The 21,689-nt window shown below is 60.3% G+C and overlaps 3 protein-coding genes across 3 annotated transcripts; 1 reads left to right on the top strand and 2 right to left on the bottom strand.

The window, feature by feature from the left end:
* Positions 1 to 644: 644 nt before the first annotated feature.
* On the bottom strand, positions 645 to 3,845 carry C6H2orf81 (chromosome 6 C2orf81 homolog). Its single transcript, XM_066632058.1, has 4 exons — positions 3,753 to 3,845; positions 3,413 to 3,640; positions 2,892 to 3,098; positions 645 to 1,743 (listed from the first exon to the last, which is right to left on the bottom strand). The coding sequence occupies exons 1-4, from the start codon at positions 3,759 to 3,761 to the stop codon at positions 706 to 708; spliced, it is 1,482 nt and encodes a 493-aa protein (XP_066488155.1). The 5' UTR covers positions 3,762 to 3,845; the 3' UTR covers positions 645 to 705.
* Positions 3,846 to 3,920: 75 nt separating this feature from the next.
* Positions 3,921 to 10,256, top strand: WDR54 (WD repeat domain 54). The gene is made up of 9 exons (XM_066632825.1): positions 3,921 to 4,169; positions 4,500 to 4,562; positions 4,767 to 4,833; positions 6,037 to 6,093; positions 6,443 to 6,570; positions 7,283 to 7,383; positions 7,660 to 7,822; positions 8,599 to 8,673; positions 9,337 to 10,256. The coding sequence occupies exons 1-9, from the start codon at positions 3,948 to 3,950 to the stop codon at positions 9,466 to 9,468; spliced, it is 1,008 nt and encodes a 335-aa protein (XP_066488922.1). The 5' UTR covers positions 3,921 to 3,947; the 3' UTR covers positions 9,469 to 10,256.
* Positions 10,257 to 11,077: 821 nt separating this feature from the next.
* LOC136655861 (rho-related BTB domain-containing protein 2-like) lies at positions 11,078 to 18,696 on the bottom strand. Its single transcript, XM_066632554.1, has 9 exons — positions 18,383 to 18,696; positions 18,184 to 18,287; positions 17,439 to 17,624; positions 16,290 to 17,203; positions 16,013 to 16,131; positions 14,107 to 14,257; positions 13,360 to 13,448; positions 12,846 to 12,951; positions 11,078 to 12,217 (listed from the first exon to the last, which is right to left on the bottom strand). Exons 1-9 carry the CDS (start codon positions 18,572 to 18,574, stop codon positions 12,042 to 12,044), a joined length of 2,037 nt encoding a protein of 678 aa, XP_066488651.1. The 5' UTR covers positions 18,575 to 18,696; the 3' UTR covers positions 11,078 to 12,041.
* Between the last annotated feature and the right edge of the window lie 2,993 nt (positions 18,697 to 21,689).

The following is a 21,689-nucleotide window of genomic DNA, read 5'->3' as shown; positions in this document are numbered from 1 at the left end:
TATGGACCTGCCTATATAGAACAGCCTGCTCAGGCCCTGGGCAGCTCCCTGGGAAGGCAGGTGCCCAGTGGTGGTGGTGGGGAGTTCTGGTGGGCAACTGGAGACCCAGCAGACACACAATGGGACACCTGAGCTGCCTGATGAGCAAAGAAACGCCGACTTGGAATGAGTGCCAGAGTCAGAGAAGCCCCCTCTTCACCAAGGCAATGCACAGAGGATGGGCCCACCGCCAGGGAATTTGGAGGCAGCGGGAGCCCTCAGCGTAGGGTGACTGGCCCTTTACACAGGCGGAGGCTACCCCAGGAAGACTCTGCAACTCTCCTTCACAGGGGGGACTGCACTGGCTGGAGGCCTCTTGGTTGCAACTTGACTGGAGCCGTCCTTTCAGAATGGGGAACCCTGGCTGGTGGTCCTGGCTGAAAGCAGGCAGCCTCTCCAGCAGTTCTACCCTACTCCCTCGTGACTGGTGGCATCAACCAGGAGCTTGATTTGAACTGGAACTCTAAATGTGCTCCTGAACAGACATACAAAGTACTTCTTCCTCTTAAGAGTAACTCCCTCCTAAACACATCTGGGACCAGGGCAGGGCTTCCAGACGCTCTCTCCAAGTCTGCTAGAAAAACAACACGAAAAGACCAGAGATATGGTTGCAAAGACGCAAGTTTTATTACAAGACACAAACAGGAGGGTGCAGTGACCTGCAGCCTACATGAGTGTTCGCCCCAGTGATGGCCCAGCTCCAGGGTGCAGCCGGGGCAGGGGCCTGGGCTCTTCCACAAGCTGCCGGACAGCAGGGGCCGTGCGGAATGGTCCCTGAGTGCCGAGGGGCCTGAGCTCCCCACTCACCCTGCCTGCCTCCTCTTGCTGTACAGCAGGTTGGAGTCCTTGTTGGGCAGTGGTCTTGAGAGTAACCCCTGGGGCTAGCTCAAGGGTCTCAATCAGCAAGGTGGGTTTCACAAAAACCATGCTCGTGGGCTCAAGGACCCTCCCTGCTGGGGGCGGCTGGGTAGTTGGCTCTGGAAGAGCTTTCTGCGTGGCCTGGGCGAGGCCACCACTCAGCATGGCCGGGGGCAGCATACGAGGCTGGGTGCTGCTCAGGCCCACAGCGTCTGCTCCCACTCGGGGGGGCTTGGGACGCCTGCAGCGCCCTGAAACAGTCCGGAGAGCTTCTTGCCGCTGGTACTCCACATCTGGGTCCACCACCTCAACGTACGGCTTGATCCACCGCTTGGGCAGGCGTGCCAGGTCCAGCTGGGGCACAAGCCGGATGTTGCCAGACTCGTCATAGAAGACGTCTTTGATGTGAGGCGGGCGGCCCAGCTGGATACGCAGCAGGTTGCTGCAGGAGGGAGGCAGGAGGGGCGGGTGGCTGCACAGCAAGTTGTATGAGGTCTCCTCCAAGGGGACCTGGGAGAGTTGGTGCAAGAGCAGCTTCTTCTCAGACTCATCCAGGGGCTTCACAATGTCATTGAACCAGGTTGAGCGTGACGGCCCAAAGTAGGACTGGCAAGTGAACCTGCCCTTGGGAGGGGGCGAGGGGGCTGGAGGGGAGGGTTCAGTTTTCACCTGGAGTGCCACTTTGCTACTTTGGGCCTTTGCAAACCTGAAACTGTCTTGTAAGGACTGCTGGAGTGCCTCTGCCTCCCACTGAAGGGGTTCCACAGCCAACTGAGCTGACTCTACACGCACAGGCCATTCTGCAGGAGCAGCAGCAGCCTCCTCCAAAAGCTCAGCCAAAGGAACCTGGAGAAGGGACACATCCACAAGGTGGGTCAAGGGCAACCAGGTCAAGAGCAGCTCCCACACTCAGGATGCTTCACACTGCAGCAGCAATCGCACTCAGGGCCATCCTGATTCTGCAACAGCAGGAGCGACAACCAACCCCCCCACTTTAAAGCCACCCAACAGCATAGGCGGCCTGTCAACATTGACTTGTCAACCTCTCCCCCAGCGAGCCCGTGGGAGCAGAACTGGGATGATTTCTGGTGTGCCTGCACATCTCCTGTTGGCACCACCCTCACTGAAAACGCTTGTTTTTTTAGCTATATAAATAACTTGTTGAAAAATGGTATGCAGGTGGAGTCTCTGCATCTGCAGGGGTTCTGTTCCCAAACCCCCATAGATACTGAAAACCACAAATAACAAAATCAGAGGTTTTCAAAGCCCACGTTGCAGCAAACATGACCAGAGCCTTGCTCCAGTCATGTCTGGAGCCATTCTGAGCCTCGCAAGACTCAGAATGGAGACCAGAAGTTGACCAAAAACTGCTCTGGGGGGCCATTCTGAGCCTTGCAGAGGCTGTGTGAGGTGGGGTGCGGCCTCTCTGAGGCTCAGAAAACTTCCCAGACGTGACCAGAATGAGTGGTGTGAGAGGTCTGTGGGGGGTGTGTGTGCAATCTGGGGGTTTGCCATTCATGGTGGAGCAAATCTGCGGATGCCAAATCTGCAAATACGTTAGACCCAACCTGTATGAGTATTCTTAGTGCTAAGATTCATAGGTGTCAACTTTTACAGAACACTAGTATTTTTCCACAAATGTTGGGAGTCCGTTCCATGCAGCTTTATGCTCTGCCTGCCTGGAAAGACACTCTTTTCCAATATGCTCCCCTCACAGCTGACTCCTCTACAAACTCCATCAGGCTCCAGTGGACTTGCACCCCTCACAAATGCACTCATGTTGTGGGCCTTTTCTCATGGCTTGGCACACCCAGCTCCGCTGGCCTTTCCTGGCAGGACTGGGTTGCAACACCGCCGTCGGCACCCATCTGTCTGTCCATCCATCCACCCAACTCTCCTCCAGCCCCAGTCCCTGGTCACCCTTGGCTTCCAGTATCATATCCCTGCTAAGGGATATGAAGGGTCCCACTGAAGAGTCCAAGTCAAGAACCTACCTCTACCTCTTCTGGACTTGGCAGGGCCTGCAAGATGGGGACGGAGCCCTGGGCCCAGGAATCTGTGATGCTGAGCGCTGGCTCTTCGTCCTCCTGCCACGTGGGGTCGACGGGCACATTAGACTCACCCTCATCTCGCACCAGGAAGCGCCACTCGATGATCTGCAGCATGGCATCCTGTGCCTGGCTGATGACGTAGGGGACGCACTGGGGCCAGCAGAGGAACACAGGGTCAGCAGGTGGCCACAAGCCAGGCCGACCCAGCCTGCCTGCGTAAAAGACCCCTGCCCTTCCCAGAGGGCGAGGGCCTCCCCCCGCGCATCTGCACTGCACACCGTCCAGCCTGGCTGCCCGGAATGCCCCACTCACGTCCGCAGGCCCGGGCCGAAACACTCTTCTGAGCCAGCAGGCTCAGGAGGCCCGCAGCTCCCGTCCGATTGCAGCAGGACGCAGGCCCCTGCGCTGCTGGCGCCCCCGGGATGCGCCCGGGTGCAAGGAGAGCCCCCTTCGGAGACGCGCACCTGGCGGGCCAGGTAGACCGCGAAGCAGTCCTCCAGCACGCGGTCCAGCAGCGCGGCCAGCACGTCCCCGACCACGTCCTCGGCCTCCTCGAAGCACAGCAGGGACAGCCACTCGCCCTCGGACAGGCGCCCGGGCACGACCTCCACCTGCGGGACGGGCACGGTGGGCGGGCGCGCCCGCTCCGCCCGCGACTTCGCCTGCGCCACGCGGTCCCGGGACGCCATTTTCTGCGGGGCGACAGCGCGCGCTCAGCTCCGGCCCTGGAGCTCCGGGGCGGGCGGGGCCGGGGCGCCCCGGGACCGCGGCAGGGCAGCCCCTCGGGGCCGGCGCGACACTCACTCCCAGCATGGCGCCCTCGCGGGCGGCCGTGGGGGCGGCAGGCCTGCGGAGCGCAGCGGGGACCGGCCGCGCCGCCCCTGGAGCCTCCTCCGCAGCGGCGTCGCCGGGGCAACGGCGTGACGCGCGGCGCGGTGACGTCAGCGCGTCTCGTCTCCATGACGGCGGCGGCGGCGGCGGCGGCGGTGCGGACGCAGCATGTACCGCAGGGAGCGGGCCGTGGCGCTGCGCGCGAGCAGCCTGGCGCTGTACAACAACCTGAGCGTGCTGCCCCTGCCCGCGCGGCAGCTCACCTGCTTCGCCTGCGTGCACGGCGGCGGCGCCGGCCTGCTCAGCGCCTCGGCCGACGGGCTCAGCTGCTCGCACCGCCACCTGCAGGGCCCCGAGGGCGGCCTGGGCGGCGCCCCCGTCGTCACGCAGGTAGCGGCAGGGCGGGCGGGCCGGCCGGCCGGCGCCCTCCTCCCGGGCCCGCCTCCGCCTCCCTGGGCGCTCCCGTCCCAGCGCCTCTCCCGGAGGGCCTGTGCGCCCCCCGCAGCGGCTGCTGCAAGGACGGAGGCGGAGGAAGGAGCCGGTGCGGAGCCGCGGGAGAGACGGCGCTCCCTGGCTTTGGCAGGGCCAGCTGAAAGCCAGGCGGCTGGGCTGCGGCGCTCTGCACGTGCCTAGAGGCACTGCTTGTGCTCTCCGTGCCTGAGCGCTGGGCTGCCACGCACCGTCTGCCTCCCCCCACCCCTGCCGCCTTGTCTGTTTCAGGCAGCCTGGTGTGTCCTCCCTTCCCGCGTGCTCCTGGTGCTGACTTCGCAGAAAGGGATCCAGGTGAGCGTGTGGCCTGACAGGTTTTAGGAGCACAGAGCTGGGCCCTGGGGTCCTGCCCCCAAGAAAGCCAGTGAGCAGAGCCCAGGCTCCTGTCCGCTTTGGGCTGGGGAGACGGGCTCATGGCCCGTCCCTGGCAGGGGGGCTGCCTTCTCAGGCCCCCCTGCAGTCTCTTCCTCACCTGGCCTCTCTTCCTTCTGCCCCCAGATGTACGAGTCGGATGGGTCCGTCATGGTGTACTGGCACGCTCTGGATGGCCTGCAGTCCTCCCCAGGTACTCCTTCTAAGGAGGGGCTGGGCTGAGTGTCAGTGGGGCAGCTCGCCCTTCCGGGCAGCATTTCCTGGGGCTGGGGCCATCTGAAGAGACCAGAGCTCAGTGCTGGAGCCATCCCTGCTTTGCATGCAGAAGATTTGGTCCTTGCTACAGTGGTAAAGGCGGAGCCCCAGGAAGTCCTTGCCAATGAGTTTGTAGAACAGGCCACCCTGGATGGAGCAGTGACCTGAGCGAGGCTAAGCAGTGCCAGGGGAACAGCCACCACCCCAGCCACGCTCAGGGTTTTCTGGCCTGGATTCCTTGTACCCGAGTTTCAGTTGTCATGATTTGGACACAGACATTGGACAACTCTGGTGACATCAGCCGTGCTGCTGTTCTGGTATAAGGGTTGGGGGTAGGATGTTAGGGTGATTCCAGGCCTTCCTGGCAGATGCATTCCAGAAGGGGGTGCTGCTGAACTTTGTTCAAGAGGCTGTTTATGCCTCAGAGTCCCTGCCAGTGTGGTGCAGAATACCCAAAGCTTTGCCTGCCTGGTCATGCAAGGCTGCTTGGAAAACTCTTCTGGGTGACAGGGGAGGGCCTTCTCCACATGGAGCTCCCCGCCCACAGGAGTCCACATGGCCACCAGTTTGTGGGGTACTCATCGTTTTCTGAAGATTTATTTCTTCAGGGTGTCTTTTGATCTTGGTTAGGGGTGGAGGAGTGGTGCCCTATGTTGCCATCATCAACTTTATCTGGGTAGTTTGTTACTATTTTAAAATAGCAAGTCTAAGTTCAAGTCTTAAACTTTGGCAGAAAAAGGTTAGATAAACCTAAGCCCTCCCCCAGCTCCCACCAGAAGCGGTGTTCTCTCTGCTTCAGTGGAGGCTTGGAGAGGTGAGGTGCCCATTGAGACAGCTGCTGCCTTTGGGTTGTGCCCTTGGCCTGCTTTTGTTCCTGGGATACCTGTTCCTTCAGGTTGCTGCAGACTCTGTGGTTCTCACCGCACATGACCTGTGCATGGCAGGCAACAAAGGCTCTTGCTTTTCAGAGACATGCAGGCTTGCAGAACTGACACAGGTGTTTCCTGTGGGGAAGGCAGCAGGTACTGGGGGCACGTGCCGCAGAGCTCTCGAGAGGGATGTCTTCTTTCTTGCTTGAGGCTCCGTTTTAGGAGATTCCAGCACAGACCTTGCATGTCCTGCTCTTTCCTTCCATCTCCAGGACAGGCAGTGTTTGCTCGTGGGGTCGCAGCCACCGGCCAGCGTTTCATTTGTGTAGGTGAGCCAATGCCGGGGGGGGGGGATGCGCAAACTGTGGCAGGAGTTCCAGAAGAGGGTGAGGTGGGGGGAATTCAGCACCGGATATGCAGGGGTGGGGATTTTGCATTCCTTATTATGGGTAGTGGTGACACACCATGTCAGCGTCTGAGTACTGGAGGCCCAGTTTCAGTCAGGAAGAATGAGGGGCTCTGGGGGAAGATCTGGCCTTCAGAGTGACTTGGAGCTGTAACTGGGGTTGGCAGTGTTTTATCTGGGGGCTTGACAGGACTGGTTGTGGTCCAGTTCTGCGAGGACACTCTGGTAGCTGCATGGCCCTCTGCACGTAGCCAGACTCCATTCTTTTGCAGGGACATCGCTGGGGTCTGTCCTTGTCTTTGACATTCCCTCAAAGGGCACCAATGTCACACTGAGTGAGGTTCTGGAAGAACACAGCGATTCTATCACAGACATTGGGGCAGAACTCTGCAAGCAGCCGGTGAGGTGTAGCCTGGACTCACTCCCCTATCACCCCCAGACCAGTTTCTCAGCCACTTCTCTTGCCTTGGATGCAATCTTGCCTCTCCATGGGCACTGGAGGCAGTTGCCTCTGCTGCCCTCCTCCCTCCTAGCTCCCTGGACTGCCTTGTGGCTCCGTATGGCCCCAGTGATGCCTTGGGACTCAGCAGGGTTTCTACTTTGCCCACTTGGCCCCCTGAGCTCCTTGTCTGAGTCTTGTGCAGGCTAGTGTTGCAGCTTCCAAGCCAGCCCTGCTGCCTTGGCCAGGTGTTTTTTTTTGGGGGGGGGGTTGTCTTTGGGATGGCCTTTTAATCTGTGGATATGGTGAGACCCAGTGATTACTGGGCAGTCTCCATCTGCTCCTTGAGACTCACTCACTGGAGTATCCCAAGAGCAGAAATGGGTGTCCTTCCCCAGAAAATAGGTGTGATCTGCTCAAACACTGCTCTCTCTGAAAAGGTCAAAGTGTGGAACACATTTTCTCTTCTCTCCCACCTTCTAATTGGGGGCAAGAACCAGGGCCCAGGTCTCCACCACTTGGCACGGGTGGCTTTTTCACTATTGCAGAGGACCTAGTCCCAACTGGCACCGCCCCCCCCAAGGGAAGGGTTTGTAGCCTGCTCTCCTGAGCTGTATCCAGTTACTTGACAGGTGGGGTGGAGGGGCTGATGCTGCCTTTCCTCCCATTGCAGGAAGGCACCCCAGACGTGGTGACGGCGGATGATTCTGGCACCTTGTGCATCTGGCGCTCCGGAGAGGCATTCAAGCGGCTCACTAGGATCCCAGCCTCTGGGTGAGGACAGTTCTCGGAGCAACGGGCAGGGGGGAGGTTCTTCCAAGCCCGTCGCCCAGAGTGAAGGGGTGGCAGGCTGAGCCCTGTGGCAGCTCCACAGACTGCTGTGAGCGGAGCTGGTTGCTTGTGACTGAAACAGGCATGGGCAGCTGTGAGCCCTCCAACTGCTGCTGCACCAGACTGGCCCGTGGCCCTGCGTCAGGCTTGGAATTTGAGATGCGTCTGGTTCCATGCCATGGCTGCTGCATCCCCCTTCCCCCCCTGCTCTACACCCAGGTGCACCTGCTCCTCTGTGAAGCTGTGGAATGGAATTGTTGCTGCTGGTTACGGGAATGGACAAATTCGTCTGTATGAAGCAGCGAGTGGAGCCCTCCGGGCCGAGGTTGCTGCTCATGCACGCTGGATCTATGCCCTGGACCTGGCGCCTCTCTCGGGAAAGGTGGGTGCAACACTGGTTTCAGAGCTGGCCATTGGAAGTGGGGTGGGCAGGAGGGCTTCCCTGTACAGGCAGCGCAGTCCAGAGACCGGCGCCAAGGGGAGAGGAAGAGGGGCTCCCTTGGAGATGTTCCTGCAGTGCTGCCTAATGTGTAGCTGCTGTGTTAGCACCTGCATTGTCAGGCATTAGGAAAAATAGAAGCGTTTCCTCAGTCACACGATGCAGAATTAATCTTCGGAGCTCATTGCCAGCGGACTGTGTGATCCCACCAAGCTTAAATGGCTTAAAGAAAGGCAAGATGGATATGTGGATGGTTGATAGGGCTGCTCTGTGACCTGGCCAGGAGGCACCTGTGCGACGTTTGCTCCTTCCTCTTGCCTTTAGTGGAGGGGCAGGGAGCAGCGGTCTTTGCCAGGGGCTGCTGCTGGGATGTCTTCTGTTTCTTGCTAGAGAGGGAGTCCTTTTGGGACAGAGAGCTACTTGGTTATGTGCTTTTCTTTGTAAACCACTGAGTTTTTTTTTTGCTGAAAAGTAGCATATAAATGTTGATAGCAATCAGGGTTGGCAGCCAGAGGAGCAGCTGCTCTTTGTGGAGAACCATTCCCAGGAGTCTCCCCCCTTCAGGAGGCACCTGTTTTGTCATCTGGCCCATGATGGAGCTCGCACACAGACCACCTCTCAGCCAGCCTCAGGCTCTCACTACATGCAGCTCTCAAGGGGACACATCTGCAATAATGGGCCCTTACTGAGAACGCACTCTTTCTCCCTCCCTCCCTCAGCTGCTCTCCGGAGCCGAGGACTCCTTCGTGCAGGTCTGGGGGCTGAGCTATGATCCAGACACAGAGAATGTCGAGGTAAGGGGACAGGGCTGCTGGCTTGTCACTGCTCCTCTGGGGGGGCTGGGCTGGATTCTCTGTCAGCTGAGCGGCAGTGTTCTGGGGGGGGGGGGCTTGTCTGCATGATGTTTTCTGTGTAGGCCAAGACTGTGGGTTACGCTATGAAGCACCCGGTGCCCAGGCTCACCGCGCCAGGGCCGAGGAGTGGTGGCAGCAGCATGTCTGCAAACAGAGCTGTTGATACCTTCAGCCAAAACACTGCAGGGGCCAGCAGGTGTGTGAGCAGCTGTGCCTGCTCTGCCCTTGGGTGCTCCTGGGCTCCCCAAGGCTGGACCTCTTGTCCAGAACTGCAGCTCCCAAAGCACTTTCACACCCACTTGCTCTTTCAAGATGGGAGAAGGCACCGCAGAGGGGCAGCCAAACTGACATGGGCAGCAGGCAAAGGTCCTGCCTGGCTTTCAGCTGAGCAACTGTGGGAAGGGGTAGGAGTGAGCACCCCCCCCCCAGGAGGAGGCACGGAGGGTGGGTAGGCACAAACCCTTTCAGGTTCCTTGGGAGCGCCCCAGGCAGGTCCCTACTTCCCTTTCCCTGTGCAAACCACCCCCTTCAGATGGGGGAGCTGCTGCTCGGCACCACTTTCTGCCCCAAGCCTCAGGCCCAGGCCTGCTTATCTCCCTGCAGCTTGAGCACCTGCACACAGAGTGTGTGACCGACGCCCAGGTCTGCGGCGCCCGCTTCTGCAACCCCGAGGGCAGTGCATTTGCCATCACTGCCTACGAACTCAATGAGATCATCCGCTACAGCCAGGTGTAGCCTTTCGTGGTGGCAGGAGGCTGAGAAGACGGCTGTCAGTCTGCCCTCGTAGTAGGGGCAAAGCTAGTTTCTCCCAATGATCAGCTGGCATCTAGTCCCAACACCCTAGGCTATGCTCCACAGAGTTGAATTCTTCAGCAGCCTTACTCCCAGAACCCAAGCAGTGGCACCTCACAGGGTTGTCCCCAGCTCTCCACTGGTCCCTGTGCCCTTTCCCCTTTTCCAGCCCAACTGTTGTCTCTCATCCTGTGCCAGTCTCACCTCTGCAGCAGCTGGCTGTCCGCTTCACCTACGCTGCCCTGCAGAAGTGCTAGCATGAGTGGTGTTGATGGCTGCAGCAAAGCCACCCTTTTCCCTCACCAGGGGCAAGAGCCAGGCCTCTTGTGTTGCAGCTGTGGCAGAAAGAAGCCATGCTGTGCCCTGGGTAGGGTATGGAGACACATTCTCTTTCTTGCCCCCTCCCCACTAGAAGCAGTCAGAATCTTCTTGCAGGTCATCCTCCCTGTTTCTATGTGGGGGGAGGAAGAGGCCCATCTGGGTGCACAAGGAACAAGTGCTGACTGCCCTCTGCCTGGGCAGAGGACCTTCTTTGCACCAGCACCACTCCCTTGAAAGTCAGGTCACCTGCCTGCCATATGGAGGGAGTGGCTGCTCTGTGGAGCACCTTTCTGCCAGGGAGGGCAGAAGGTAAAAGCGGCCTGAGCTAGAGGAGTTAAGACAGGCACTTTGGCACTCCTTGGCTGGGGAGGAGAGGTGGGGCCAGCACTGGGGAAATAAACTGCTGCTAGTTGACAATCAAGAATGTGGCTGTTCAACTGAATGCGTCTTCTGTCCTGCACCTGCGTGGAGATTTCTCACGTCTTCCCCTCTGTGGGTGGGAGACTGACTAGTATCAGCATAGGCCTGTCCCCATTTTATCATGCAGCCCCCCACCAGACTGTGGTTGTGCTTTTGGGGCACAGGAACACATGTGCTGCTGTAGGGCTGAAGTTGGGGAAACAGACCTTGCCCTACGGGGTGCTCTGGCTCCCTGCGCACCAGTTCACAGGCAAGCCTGCTGGAGCTGCAGCACAGGACCCCTGGCAGCAACGGATTGCAGACTACCCCGAAAGAGCTGCCTGTGCAACAGCCTGCCTTACTGCTGGGCAGCTTCTCACCTACAGGCCTAGAAGGATGGCACAGGGCCACACACTTCCCTCTGCCAGTCAGTAGCCCTGAGGAAAGAAGGGCTGCTTGAGCGTCCCCTGAGCCAGTATCACACCCCACATTAGTCAGGGGTACAAGAGCCGCCTAACTGCAAGTGGCCCCTGCAGCACATGTGCTTTGGAGATTTTCTGCTTCAACAGTTCAGGCCCAGCAGCAAGATCACTACAAGAGAGTAGATGCAGCTCAGCCACAAGCAGCCAGGTGGGGCAGGGGCTGTTCCGTGCAGCTGTTTCACCTTCTCAGATGCTGATGTCTCACTAGAACTGCCAAAGGGAGAGACGGGCCAGCAAGCAATTCCTGTGCACCAGCCAGTCAGGATAGGCAGAACGCCCCCCTCCCCAACATCCCCTGAGCTCCCACCCCTGCAGGCACAGCTCACACAACAGACTCGCTGACACAGGCACAATGCAAAACACTTTCATTGAAGCATCACACAGTCCAATACTGAAGTAAGAAAGGGGGGTGCAGCTAGGCCCAGCTCACAGTGGTCAGAAGTGCAAGCACTCACAGGCCCCCCCCCCCCCCGGCCTTGCCTGCATTGAAGCCCTTTGGTAGAGCAAGTGCCTGAGGAGGCCCCGCACCGGGTCAGTTTGTGCTTGGAGAAAAAAACGAGATGCGTAGAAAAGGTGTAAAAATGTGTGCAGATTCCTGTGGGGGTGTGGACTGAGAACCCCTCCTCGCCCCAGAGCCTGCCTGCCTACTGCCTCCCTCAACCCCCTAAAGGAAGGAGAGCAGTGCCCCCTTCAGGAGGACCAGTCATGGGAAGAGGCTTGCGACCAAGGCACAGGCAGGACGGGAGGGGTGGGGCACCAAGCAGTTCCTCTGTGCAGACATGCCCAAAACAGGAAGCCCTTCCTACAACTACAGACTTGAAAAGAAATTCCCACCCCACCACAGGGCACTTAGCCCCGCCCCCTCATGCACCCAGCTCCTTACAAATTCCCCTCCCCCATCACATGGCTCTGCGGTCCACGCCACCAATGCCATTCTGGGTGGATTCAGAGGAATGCCAACCCAGCACCAAGCCCTGCTAAGAAGAGCCAGAAGCCCCCCTCACATGCACTTAATGCCCAGCTATGCCCCCAACCTCCCTTTTGTCCCCAGAATACTGCTAAGGTTAGAGGTAGCGACTAGAGAGACAGCTGGTGTGAGGCCCACCACCCAAGCAACAGGCAGGGCTGTGAGTGCCACCTTAGGCCTGGCAGCAGTGGTAGGAGGCACGGAGTTGGCAGGGACATGGGGTGGGCTTGTAAACAAGGCAGAAGAAGATCCCTAGCTGCCGCACAGCCAGTCCCCTCACCAGTAAAGGCACAGCGGGTGGCTGTGGCATCCCCCTCCCTTCCCTGGGCAGGGAGAAGCACACGTCCTCAGGAGATGTGGCTGGCCTGGTGGGAACGCCAGAAGCACCACTTGCTGCGCGAGTGCTGTTTGCGCAGCATCTCCTCTTCCAGCTCCCGCTCCTTCTGTGAGCGCAGGTAGCGGTCCTCCTCCTTGAGGTACCAGACTGGGGGCCAGCGGTGGCGCTCAAAGTGGGCCCGATTCTCTGCAGAGAGGAAGAGGAGAGGGGCTGAGCAGCAGCTGGGGCAGGGTAGCGACTTTTTCTCCAAGCACTGTGCCCAGAAGAGGATGGGACAGTCCTCTCCTTCCCCGCTCCCTATTCGGGCCAACCACAGAAGGCACAGGCGAGGGCAGGGACCATTGCACCCAACTGCCCTGAGAGGCTCCACAGGAAGGGGCCACAGAGCTAGACAGTGGGGGAAGGGTTTGGATGCACGAGCCAAGGGGGTGCACCACCAAGCCTCTGCCTCTTCTCTCCCTCAGTGGCACTTCCCCAGAGGCCACCAGCATCCTCTGCAAGCAGCCAGCCTCCTGGGCGAATGACATCGAAAGGCACAATGACAAGGGTGGGGAAGAGGAGTTGGACAAAGCCACCATGTTGTCCTGCTCTAGGGCCTCAAAGGGATCGCTGGGCAAGCCCCACATCTTTCACCATAGAGCAATGCTTGGTGGCTATTTGATTCTTCCCCTGGGAATTTTGGGAGTTGAAGACCTGTTGCACAGGATCTGAACACCTTTCAGGTTGTCTGCTCTGCCCCAATCAGCAGGACCTTGCAGGCACCTCCCAACGGGCCTCAGCTGCTTCACTTGGCTTGGAAGAGCCAACCCCATACCTGGCGACATGCTCTTCATCTCGCGAGGGAAGCGGCGGCAGACACTGTTGTAATTGGTGCAAATGTAATGGAGGCACCAGGCAGCTAACTGGTGGGCATTGTGGAACTGCAGGGGACGGACAAAAAAGTGAGGTCACCGGTGCGCATGTACCCCCCTTCCTCTAGAACGTCTTCTCCAGCTTCCATCGGGTTCAGAGGGAAGGGGCCACAGCCCTCTGGCAGAGGGCAGCAAAATCCAGGAGGGACTTTTCAGGACTAGAACAGTCACCAACCAGCAGCTGTTCACAGGAGTGAGGGCCTTTGCTCAGCACCCTCTAACCCCAAACTGTGCCATCCTCACTTCTACTAAGGGTGGGGCAGGGCCATGGGGGAGGTGCCGCCCGCTGTACTGGGAAGCATTCCGGGTTGCTAAGCCCACTCCTCCAGCTGTGCTTGACAGAGCTCCCATAGCTGGGGACAGCAGGAGGTGGCAAGTGTTGTAGGACTACAGGGTTAGAGAAAGGCAAATTCATACCTGCGTCATCTCCAGGTAGAGAATAACCTGCGCATCGATCTCCACTTGCTGCAGGCTGGCATGCACTAGTTCATCCACTGCATACTGCTCTGAGGAGAAGACCGGGACAGGGCCTCAGTGGGGGGGAAGCAGGGGGCATCAGAGAGCGTCCACTGCACACGTGCGCATGTATCTTTCCTCTCGGCCGCAGGAGTTTACAAGGTGCCCAGAAATCACACTAATTTGAAATCCAGCTTTCAGATGCTCCCCACTCACCTCTTATTCTGTTCACTAAAATTGATTTTATGTTTGTTACACTTTCTGTACTTGCTCTGAATATTAGTTAGCAAAAAAGGGGCATTTCAATATTTTCAAGTGAAAAAGCAGCCTGTTACTTTATCCAACTACTTGAACACCAACAAGCCCCCATTGCCAGGCAAGGCCCAGAGCTCAAAGAGGAGCGTGGCCAACAGTTGTGTTCTCCATAACCTGGTCCAGAGGGAACAAAATGCTCTCTTCCCTCCCATCACCACCCTGATGCCGCACAGGCATTGATGGTTGGCCACCCCTCCCTCCTGTGCTGGTGCTGAGCCAACAAGGCTCTGGGGACACATTGATCCCAGGGACGCTGCGTCCCCACAGCCTCGTTATCTTATCGGCAGCTTACATAAGAGGCCTCCAGGCAGGCAGGCAGCAGCCAGATGGGTGACCAGGGATGAGGAGGAGCCGTGAGCCCCCCCCCCCCGTCCAACACAGCCAAGGACTCACCAGTCAGGGCCTGTAAGCGGGTCAGGCAGAGGCGGTTGGTGAGGACCAGCAGCTCCATGGCATCCAGATCTGGGGTGGGGACAAGAAACCCCATGTAGAGGAACTCAAGCACAGCTCGAAGGCAGGCGCAGTTGGTGCCTGGCAGGGAGACCTGAGGGTTGGAGGGTGAGGGGAGGGGCACTGAAAGAGCTGTCCAGTCGCCCCCAGCTGTGCACACCCTGCCCCACCCCACTGCTGCCCTGTCCTGAGGCTCCAGTGCTTGGTCAGCAACTTCCCCCCAGTTCTTCCGGCCCATCCCCATAGCTCCTCCTCTCCCCACCCCCAGTGCTCTGGAGGGCCCCTTCGGATTCCTCACACACACACACACACACACACACACACACACACACACACACGGTTATGTGCAACTCTCTCCTGTGCAACTGAGGAGAACAGCAGTTACAGTTCAGGCGCATCTTGCAGCTTTCCACACAGAAAACCTGGCAACCAAGCCTCCCCCCAGCCTCCCAGGGACTCCCTGCCCAGCAACTCATCCCCAACTGCAGTACAGAAAAATGCCCCCCACCCCGGTCTGGCAGAAGGCTCCCCCCCACCCCACGCTACAGCACCAGAACACAGAGCAAAGGCACTTGTGCTGTTCACACGGCTGGGCCAGAGCCTCCAGGCAAGGAGCAGGGGCTCCAGAGCTGCAAGTTGGCCCCCTGCCAAGCCGTGGGAAGGGCAGCCACTTTTTGGCAGCAGCAGAATCCTGACCAGAGGACAAAGTACATCAGCCAAGAGGGGAAGCCAAACCAGCCAACTGGCAGGGGGCTGGGGAGGAGCCCGTCTGGCCTTGGCTGGAGCCACAGCCCCATGTGATCACCGTGACCCTTGAGCCTCGAGGTACCCAATTTATCTCTGGTTCGGGAGAGGGCAGCTGACCCTCCCCACGGGAAGCCAGCCAGGACGGGACGGGGGAGTACATTCCACAGAGCAGCTGGCCTCCCTTCTGCCAAGGAGCAGGGGAGAGGCACAGCCCAGTTCCTGAGCAAGGGGCTGCTGCTTTGTACGGGAAAGGGAAAAAGAGGAGAAAAGCAGACCTCTTTGCTCCCCACTTGGGCTACGGGAGGAAGAGACTACAGATCACCATGGAAGGACAGGCTCCTCCACCCCTTCGTCAGCTAATGCACCTGACCTGCCTGCAGCCCAAACCTGCCTTCACACCCAAGCCTGCATTGTGTGCCACAGCTGCTCCACTTCCCTTCCAATCTGCTCCTTCCCTCCCATGCACTTTTGTGCTCTGTTGAAATAAGCTTGATGGCTCCTCCCTGGCCGCTGGCAACACACTCTTGGAGGATCACCCCAAGCCAACACCAGAGGCCAAGGACATTCCTGGCCCAGCTATCTCAACAGAAGCTCCTGCCAGACCGGCCTCCAGGCTCCCCCCATGTGCTCCCCAGGAAGAAAACAAGGCAGCCAACTCTGGGGGCTCCATCAGGACACAGATAGCTGCCCAGCCCTGCCCAGAGCCTGGCGTCCTGCAGAGCAATTCCTGTGCCACAGGAGCGTATGGCTTGCCAGCTCTTTCAGCTTCAGAAATGGGGTTTCCCAAGTGCAGAGGTCAGGTTCTGTCCAGACGCATCCAACTTTTGCTTTTTAAAAAGCAGCTCCCTCAGAGTCAACTCCCAGCCACCCTGGATAGCCCAAATGTGGAGAGGCAGAAGAAGAAGCCCTGAGAGGTTGCCAGCAGCCCAACAGAACACACACACATGTGTGCGCACATGGAACCTGAGTGGCTGGGACTGCTGCAGCAGCGGCCACTCACCTTGCCCAGGATCCTATAGCACCGAACAACTGGACCCCAATCCAGAGGGCACCTTCCTCCCTTTCCCACTCCAGGCCAGGCCCTCCCCTCCCCATGCCTCACCTCAGCCGCGCAGCTCTCCCAGAAAGTGCCACCAAACATGGCCACCATGAAGTCGCAGCCGGCCAGGAGCAGCGGCTTATGCGCAGTGACTGAGCCATCATCCACCACAAACACGACATCTGGGGAGGGACAGAGCGTAGGCAGAGGGTAGTCAGGCAGTGCATTCAGCCCAGCCCAGAGGCCCCGCTCCTCAGAGCAGGCTTCAGAGTGCTCTGTGATTGCTGCCCACCTGGACTTTGCCCCCTTCAGTCCCTAGACCACAACAGCCTCTCTCTACCTGCAAAGGTGCCCTTGCTCAGGCACTCCCTGATGCGGTTGGCACGGCGAACATGGAAGGCCTTGGTGATCTCGTGGTTCATGAAGCTCTCTTTATTGAGAATGTTGGCCACCATCATACGCAGGTCAAAGACTTCCAGCAGCTCCGCAATGGTGGCCACCTGCATCAGGTCTGCCCGCAGCTGGTCCAGATGTCCTGTGTACAAGTACTCCAGCACCACCTGGAAAGGCTCCAGCTTCACCAGCCCGTCCAGGTACACTGCTGTCATGGGCTTCTCACACTGCGTGATGGGGTCACGCACCCTCTCCTGACCCATGCTGACAAACCCCCGGCCCCAGCCAGACAACTCGCGCAGTGGCTGAGTCAAGCGCAGAGGATCATCGCTTTGGGAGGCTCGGAGAGATGTCCCTGCTGCTGCCACACCGAGAGAGCCCTTGTCGGCATCCAGACTTTTAGTCCTGCTGGCTGGCTCCTTCGTGGCAGAAGCCTCCCCAGCCAAGTCCAGTGTGAAGAGATCGTAGAACTTGGAGCATGAGGTGGCCAGGTAGATGCGGTGGGCAAAGACCCGGTGGCCGCCCTGCAGGCAAAACACGACATCAGCACAGAGGGGCTCTCGGAAAAGGGCGTCGGGGCCTCGCCCTTCGTTGGCTGCTGGCTCAGGGATGTGGATTATGGGCGGGGGAGGTTTGGGAGGGAGGAAAGGGGCCTGCAGCAGCGGGCGCTGCATCTTCTTGAGGTGAGATTTCCAGAACTGCAGGTGGCGGCGCGAGATGAGGGCGGCCCGGATGGCGTTGTCAAACACGTCCTTGATGCCAAACTGGGCCACCACGCTGGTCTCGTAGTAAGGGACGCCCAGCTCCTTGGCCACCTCGTGCCCACATTCTGGTGGCAGGATGTCCGATGGCTTAATGGGCCTGACAGGGAAAAAGAGAACAAGCAGGCAGAATGACTGCTTTGGCTCTGGTAGAAGCGTCCCTCTGAGGGACAGTGCCAAACAGGGCCCCTCCAAGCTCAAGGGATGGCAAGAAGAAAAGCCTTTGAGATCCAGTCAACTGACAGGGTGGCAGAAAAGGAGTCCATCCCCGAGAAACACCTTCATGAGTGGGGAAGCTTCTCCCTCCCCACCCCGCCACCCAGTGGTGCCCCTACTTGGCCAGCGGGCGACGAGCCCGGTTCACGGCCTCAAGGTCCGCATAGCGCAGGTCCAGCTGGCAGCCCACCAGCACAATGGGGGTGCGGGGACAGAAGTGCTTGATCTCGGGGTGCCACATGCTCTTCACGTGCCGCAGTGAGTTGGGGTTGGCCAAGGAGAAGCAGAGCACCACCACGTCCGACCTGTGTGGGTGAAGGGGGCACAGGTGACCCAGGGAGTGGAGGCAAGAAGTTCCCTGCGGCTGGCAGCTGCCCAAGGGAGGCAGGCAGGCAGGCAGGCAGGCAGCCCTCCCGTTTTCCAAGGAGCCCAGGGCTGGGACAGGATGGCGGGCAGAGGCGGGCTCCCAAAGCCAGGCAGGCAGTGCCAGCAGGCTCACAGAACAGGCAAGGGGTCTGTCCAGAGCCTGCAGCAGGAAGCAGCAGGTGGGCACCAGCAGGAGACAGTTCGGCCCATTCTGGGCCCAGTCCAGAGGCTGCCTAGATTCAGGAGGCATGCCAGCCCCTGCGCTCCCAGCAAGCCCCTCCCGCCTGGCGCCCCTTGGCGCTGCCCCCTGCGGCCCGCAGCCCCCCCGGCCCCGGCGGCCCGCTCTGGCCTTGCACTGCCTGCGCCCCCGCCCCCGCCGTCCAGCGCGCTCGGGAGGAATGCCTGGCCGGCGGCCAGGGCGGCGCGGCCCAAGATAGCTCCCCCTGGGCCGCCGCGACGCCGGCGGAGAGCAGGGGGAGGGGCGCAGGCGCGGCTCACCTTCCGTAGGCGAAGCGGCGGTCCTTGTGGTGGTCCCCGAAGGTGTCCCAGAGGCGCAGGGAGATGCTCACCTCGTCCACCACGTCGCGCGAGCGCTCCAGCACCTGCGGGCAGAGGCGGGCAGGCGGGCGTCGGCGGGGGCTCCTCCCTCCCGCTCCCGCTCCCTCCCCCGCACCCCCACTCGCACCCGCACCCGCACCTCCTGGCAGACGCGGTACTGGTCGATGGCCCAGACGGTGGGCACGTGCGTGGCGAGCAGCTGGTACTGGCTGAGGGTGGCGTTGCAGGCGCGGGCGCAGATCAGGCGCGTCTTGCCCACCGCGTTGTCTCCCACCACCACGCACTTGATCGTCTCCACGTTCGGCCGCTCGTACTCCAGGTCCGGGTCCATCGGCGCTGGTCCGCTCCGCTCCGCCCGGTCGCCCCTCAGGGCCCGCGGGCCGCAGGGGGGGGCGCGGCCGCCCGGCAGGGGGCGCTCCGGGGGGCCCCCATCCCGCGTCGCCGCCGCCCTCTCCGCCGCCGCCGCCGGGACGGGCCGAAGCGCCGCCGCGCCCCGCCGGCCCCGCCCCCGCCGCTCCGCCAATCGGCCGCCGGCGCCGCCCACTCCGGCCGAACAAAGGAGACGGCGGGGAGCCTCGGAGCCGCGCCCCTCGCCCGCGTGACCCGCCCCGCCCCGCCCGCCAGCGGTGGACAGCAGGCTCCGCCCACAGCCCCGCCCCTCCGCGGAAGCGAGGCGCTCTGCACGTGCCCCGGAGCACTCTCGTCCCGGCGGAGGAGCCGCGTGGGCTGGGAGGGCGCCCTGCGGCGCTGGGCAGGCGGCGGCGTGCCGGCAGGGGGGCTGCCGCGGCGAGGGAGGGACGCGCGGGCAGCAGCAGCGCCCTACCGGGCTGGAGGCTCCGCGGGCGGCCTCGGCTCTCCCCCTTCGCCGCCTGCGTGGCTCGCTGAGCTTCGGCCCTGCCCTGCCCTGCCCTGCCCTGCCCTGCCGGGGTCTCCCCTCCGTGCCAAGCGCCTCAGCAGCTCCTCGGGGCAGAGCCGCGGCTGCAGGGCGGGCAGGAGGGAAGGGCCGACCGCCACCGGCGGAGCAAGGAGCCTAAGGAAAGCCTCGAGCGCGCCGGGACAGGAGAGCCGGCGGCAGCCCTGGAGCGGGCCCAGCTGAAGGGAGTACAGGGGGCACGTGCGGGAAGCCGCCTGTGAGGTGCCCACCGGTGCCCGGCTGCGTCCGGGCGAGCCCCCGCTTCTGGTTTCCACAGGTCGCTTCTTTCCAGTGGCTGTGCGGAGCGAGTGTTCCCTGAGCGGACGGGGAGGCCTCCAAGGACCTTCCAGCTCCAGCCCCTGGAAACCTTCAGCTTGGCACGTCCAGCTACTCTGGGGCAGGCACCCCCTCAGCTCATCGTTGGGAGGAACCGAAAGGGAAGATGCCAGAAGGGCAGGGGCTGTGCTGAGGTGAGCCTTCCACCATCTGTGGAGAAATGAGCTACTGGACAAGAGGCTCTGGGTGCGGGTCCAGAGCAGAGACCTGTCTCGCTTTCCTGACCAGAGGACGTCCAGGAGGCCGCCTTTGGCAGAGTCGTTCCTTGGAAATGTCTGTCTTATCTATTCCACGGGGAGGGAAGGAGGGCGGCCAGGGAGGCCACAGTCATCTGGGAGGCAGCCTCAGACCTTCAGAGGCACTGCACACACTCGCAGCTATCCTGGGCTGCTTCTTGTCCTAGCCAACTGAATTCAAACTCTTGCCCCAAGCCTGCTCTCTGTGACTTTCCTGGCACGGAAGAAGCAGAGCAGCTGCTCCCTGCCTCCACTCTGAGTGGGTGCTCCTTAACCAGGTCTTTCAGCCACAGTCAGAATAATCCTGCCCCCAGAGACAACCCAAGGCAGAGGCATCACTAAGGTTCACGTCACCCGGTGTGAGAACTCACTGTGCCACCTCCATGAGGGACCTCCTCCCGTGCCAGACCAAACGGAATGAAGTATAAATACATACACAGCCCAAATGCAGTGGCATCACTAGTGTTGCTAACCCCATTAACTTTATTTCAAGCTAGAACAGTTCAGGTCACCCAACAAATCAGTAACCTCCCCCCAAAAAACCATGGCCAAGTTCGCACAAGACAAGTGAATGTGAGTTCTGCAATCAGCTCTGAGACAGGAAAATGAGAGCTGACTCTCAGGAACGCTTGATTGGTTCCCTGCTGTGTCGTACTAACACCCCATTGGCTCTCAGAACAGTCCGTCTCATGAGTCAGTTTTAAGTTTAGAAAGTTTGTGCCTCTTTCAGCCTGGCCTCCTCCTCTGGGTCTCTTTCCAGGCTGTGCTATTCTGCTCCTGCACTCCACTCCCCGACTTACTTGCCCTGCGGCCACCTGATTCTCAGTCCCAAGAACTGGATTGTTCTCTCCCATGGATACAGCTGTGGTGGGTGCACACAGGCATCTAGTCCCTGGGTGGCAGACAGCCACCCACAGAATCTGGTGGACTTGGAAGAGTCATCCTGAGTCCCAGAGGCTGGAGGACACCTTCAGAAGTGCTCTGAGTCCCGGGTGTGGGAGGGCTGTCGCCCTCCTCCTTGCAGGCTTCCTGTTTGGGGGGTAACTGTGGGAAATGGGGTGCTGGACAAGCAGGGCTGCTGTGGTCTCATCCAGCCTCCAGTGTGGTCCTTTGTGACTAGGACATCATTGAGCTCACTTGCCAAAGCACAGCCTGCAGTGGCCCACCTGAGGCTGCGGGAGCCTGTGCTCTCATTTCTCATAGGGAGATCGCTGCTGATGTTGCAGCAGTCCTCTCCCAACTGTGGCCCCCCTTCCTCTGCATGGTTGCAGCAGCTCCCTTGATGAGTGGTGACCCCACAGCGATGTGGGGCAATGCCAACTGAGGTACCTGCACGTTCGTTCTTCATGTAACCCTGCTTGTGCCACTTTGATCTTGACACAAAGGATGCGTGTGTCCCCCAGCCCTCACCTCTGTCCTGCGGTTTGCGTTCTGAAGGGAGGGGGCAGAGAGCAGGCAGTGCACGGCCCTGTCTAGGGATGCAGCCTGGCCTTCTAGGCATCTGCTTGCCCACCCCACCCACCCCCCAACACAGCCTCTGAGCAGGGAGAGTGTGGTCTCCAACAGACCTCTGCTTGGAGCTGAGGGGAAGGCGGCTTCTCCTTCCTCTCCACAGGAGCCAAGTTGCACTTCCAAGACCCCAAACTTGGTGCCACGTGGAAACAGACAAGCCTGCTAATATTGGGAAACTGGTTTTCGTCCCTTTCCCACCAAATCTCCCATTTTCCCCCAGCATTTTTTTGTAGATGAGATCTTCAGACACAGCGCCTCTCTCCCTTTCCTCCTGCTTACTGGCCTGATGAGGAGTGCCCCAGCCTCCAGCTCTCACCACCTCACAGAATGGCCAACATCCAAACCCACCAGCCATGCCTCTCCGTCCTTGGCCCTGCCCAGCTCCCGCCCCCTCCCCAGGCAACTGCTCAGCCCCCCTCTGTCCAAGCCCAAACAACTGCTAAGCCTTT

The sequence above is a fragment of the Tiliqua scincoides genome, chromosome 6 (genome assembly GCF_035046505.1).
Source record: "Tiliqua scincoides isolate rTilSci1 chromosome 6, rTilSci1.hap2, whole genome shotgun sequence".
Taxonomy (NCBI): domain Eukaryota; kingdom Metazoa; phylum Chordata; class Lepidosauria; order Squamata; family Scincidae; genus Tiliqua; species Tiliqua scincoides.
The sequence above is the reverse complement of the archived record's forward strand: the minus strand, read 5'-3'. Positions and strand labels throughout refer to the sequence as shown.

Excerpts from the sequence above, each read along its gene's own strand:
- C6H2orf81 (XM_066632058.1), bottom strand. Across the intron at positions 3,099-3,412 it reads CGGTCTACCTGGCCCGCCAG|TGCGTCCCCTACGTCATCAG; the intron begins GTGCGCGTCTCC and ends TGCTGGCCCCAG. Across the intron at positions 1,744-2,891 it reads CAAGTCCAGAAGAGGTAGAG|GTTCCTTTGGCTGAGCTTTT; the intron begins GTAGGTTCTTGA and ends TCCCTTCTCCAG.
- WDR54 (XM_066632825.1), top strand. The coding sequence starts at position 3,948 with ATGTACCGCAGGGAGCGGGCCGTGGCGCTGCGCGCGAGCAGCCTGGCG. Across the intron at positions 6,094-6,442 it reads CCAGCGTTTCATTTGTGTAG|GGACATCGCTGGGGTCTGTC; the intron begins GTGAGCCAATGC and ends ATTCTTTTGCAG. Across the intron at positions 7,823-8,598 it reads TGGCGCCTCTCTCGGGAAAG|CTGCTCTCCGGAGCCGAGGA; the intron begins GTGGGTGCAACA and ends TCCCTCCCTCAG.
- LOC136655861 (XM_066632554.1), bottom strand. The coding sequence starts at position 18,574 with ATGGACCCGGACCTGGAGTACGAGCGGCCGAACGTGGAGACGATCAAG. Across the intron at positions 16,132-16,289 it reads GAGCAAGGGCACCTTTGCAG|ATGTCGTGTTTGTGGTGGAT; the intron begins GTAGAGAGAGGC and ends GTCCCTCCCCAG. Across the intron at positions 13,449-14,106 it reads CCGCTTACAGGCCCTGACTG|AGCAGTATGCAGTGGATGAA; the intron begins GTGAGTCCTTGG and ends TCTTCTCCTCAG.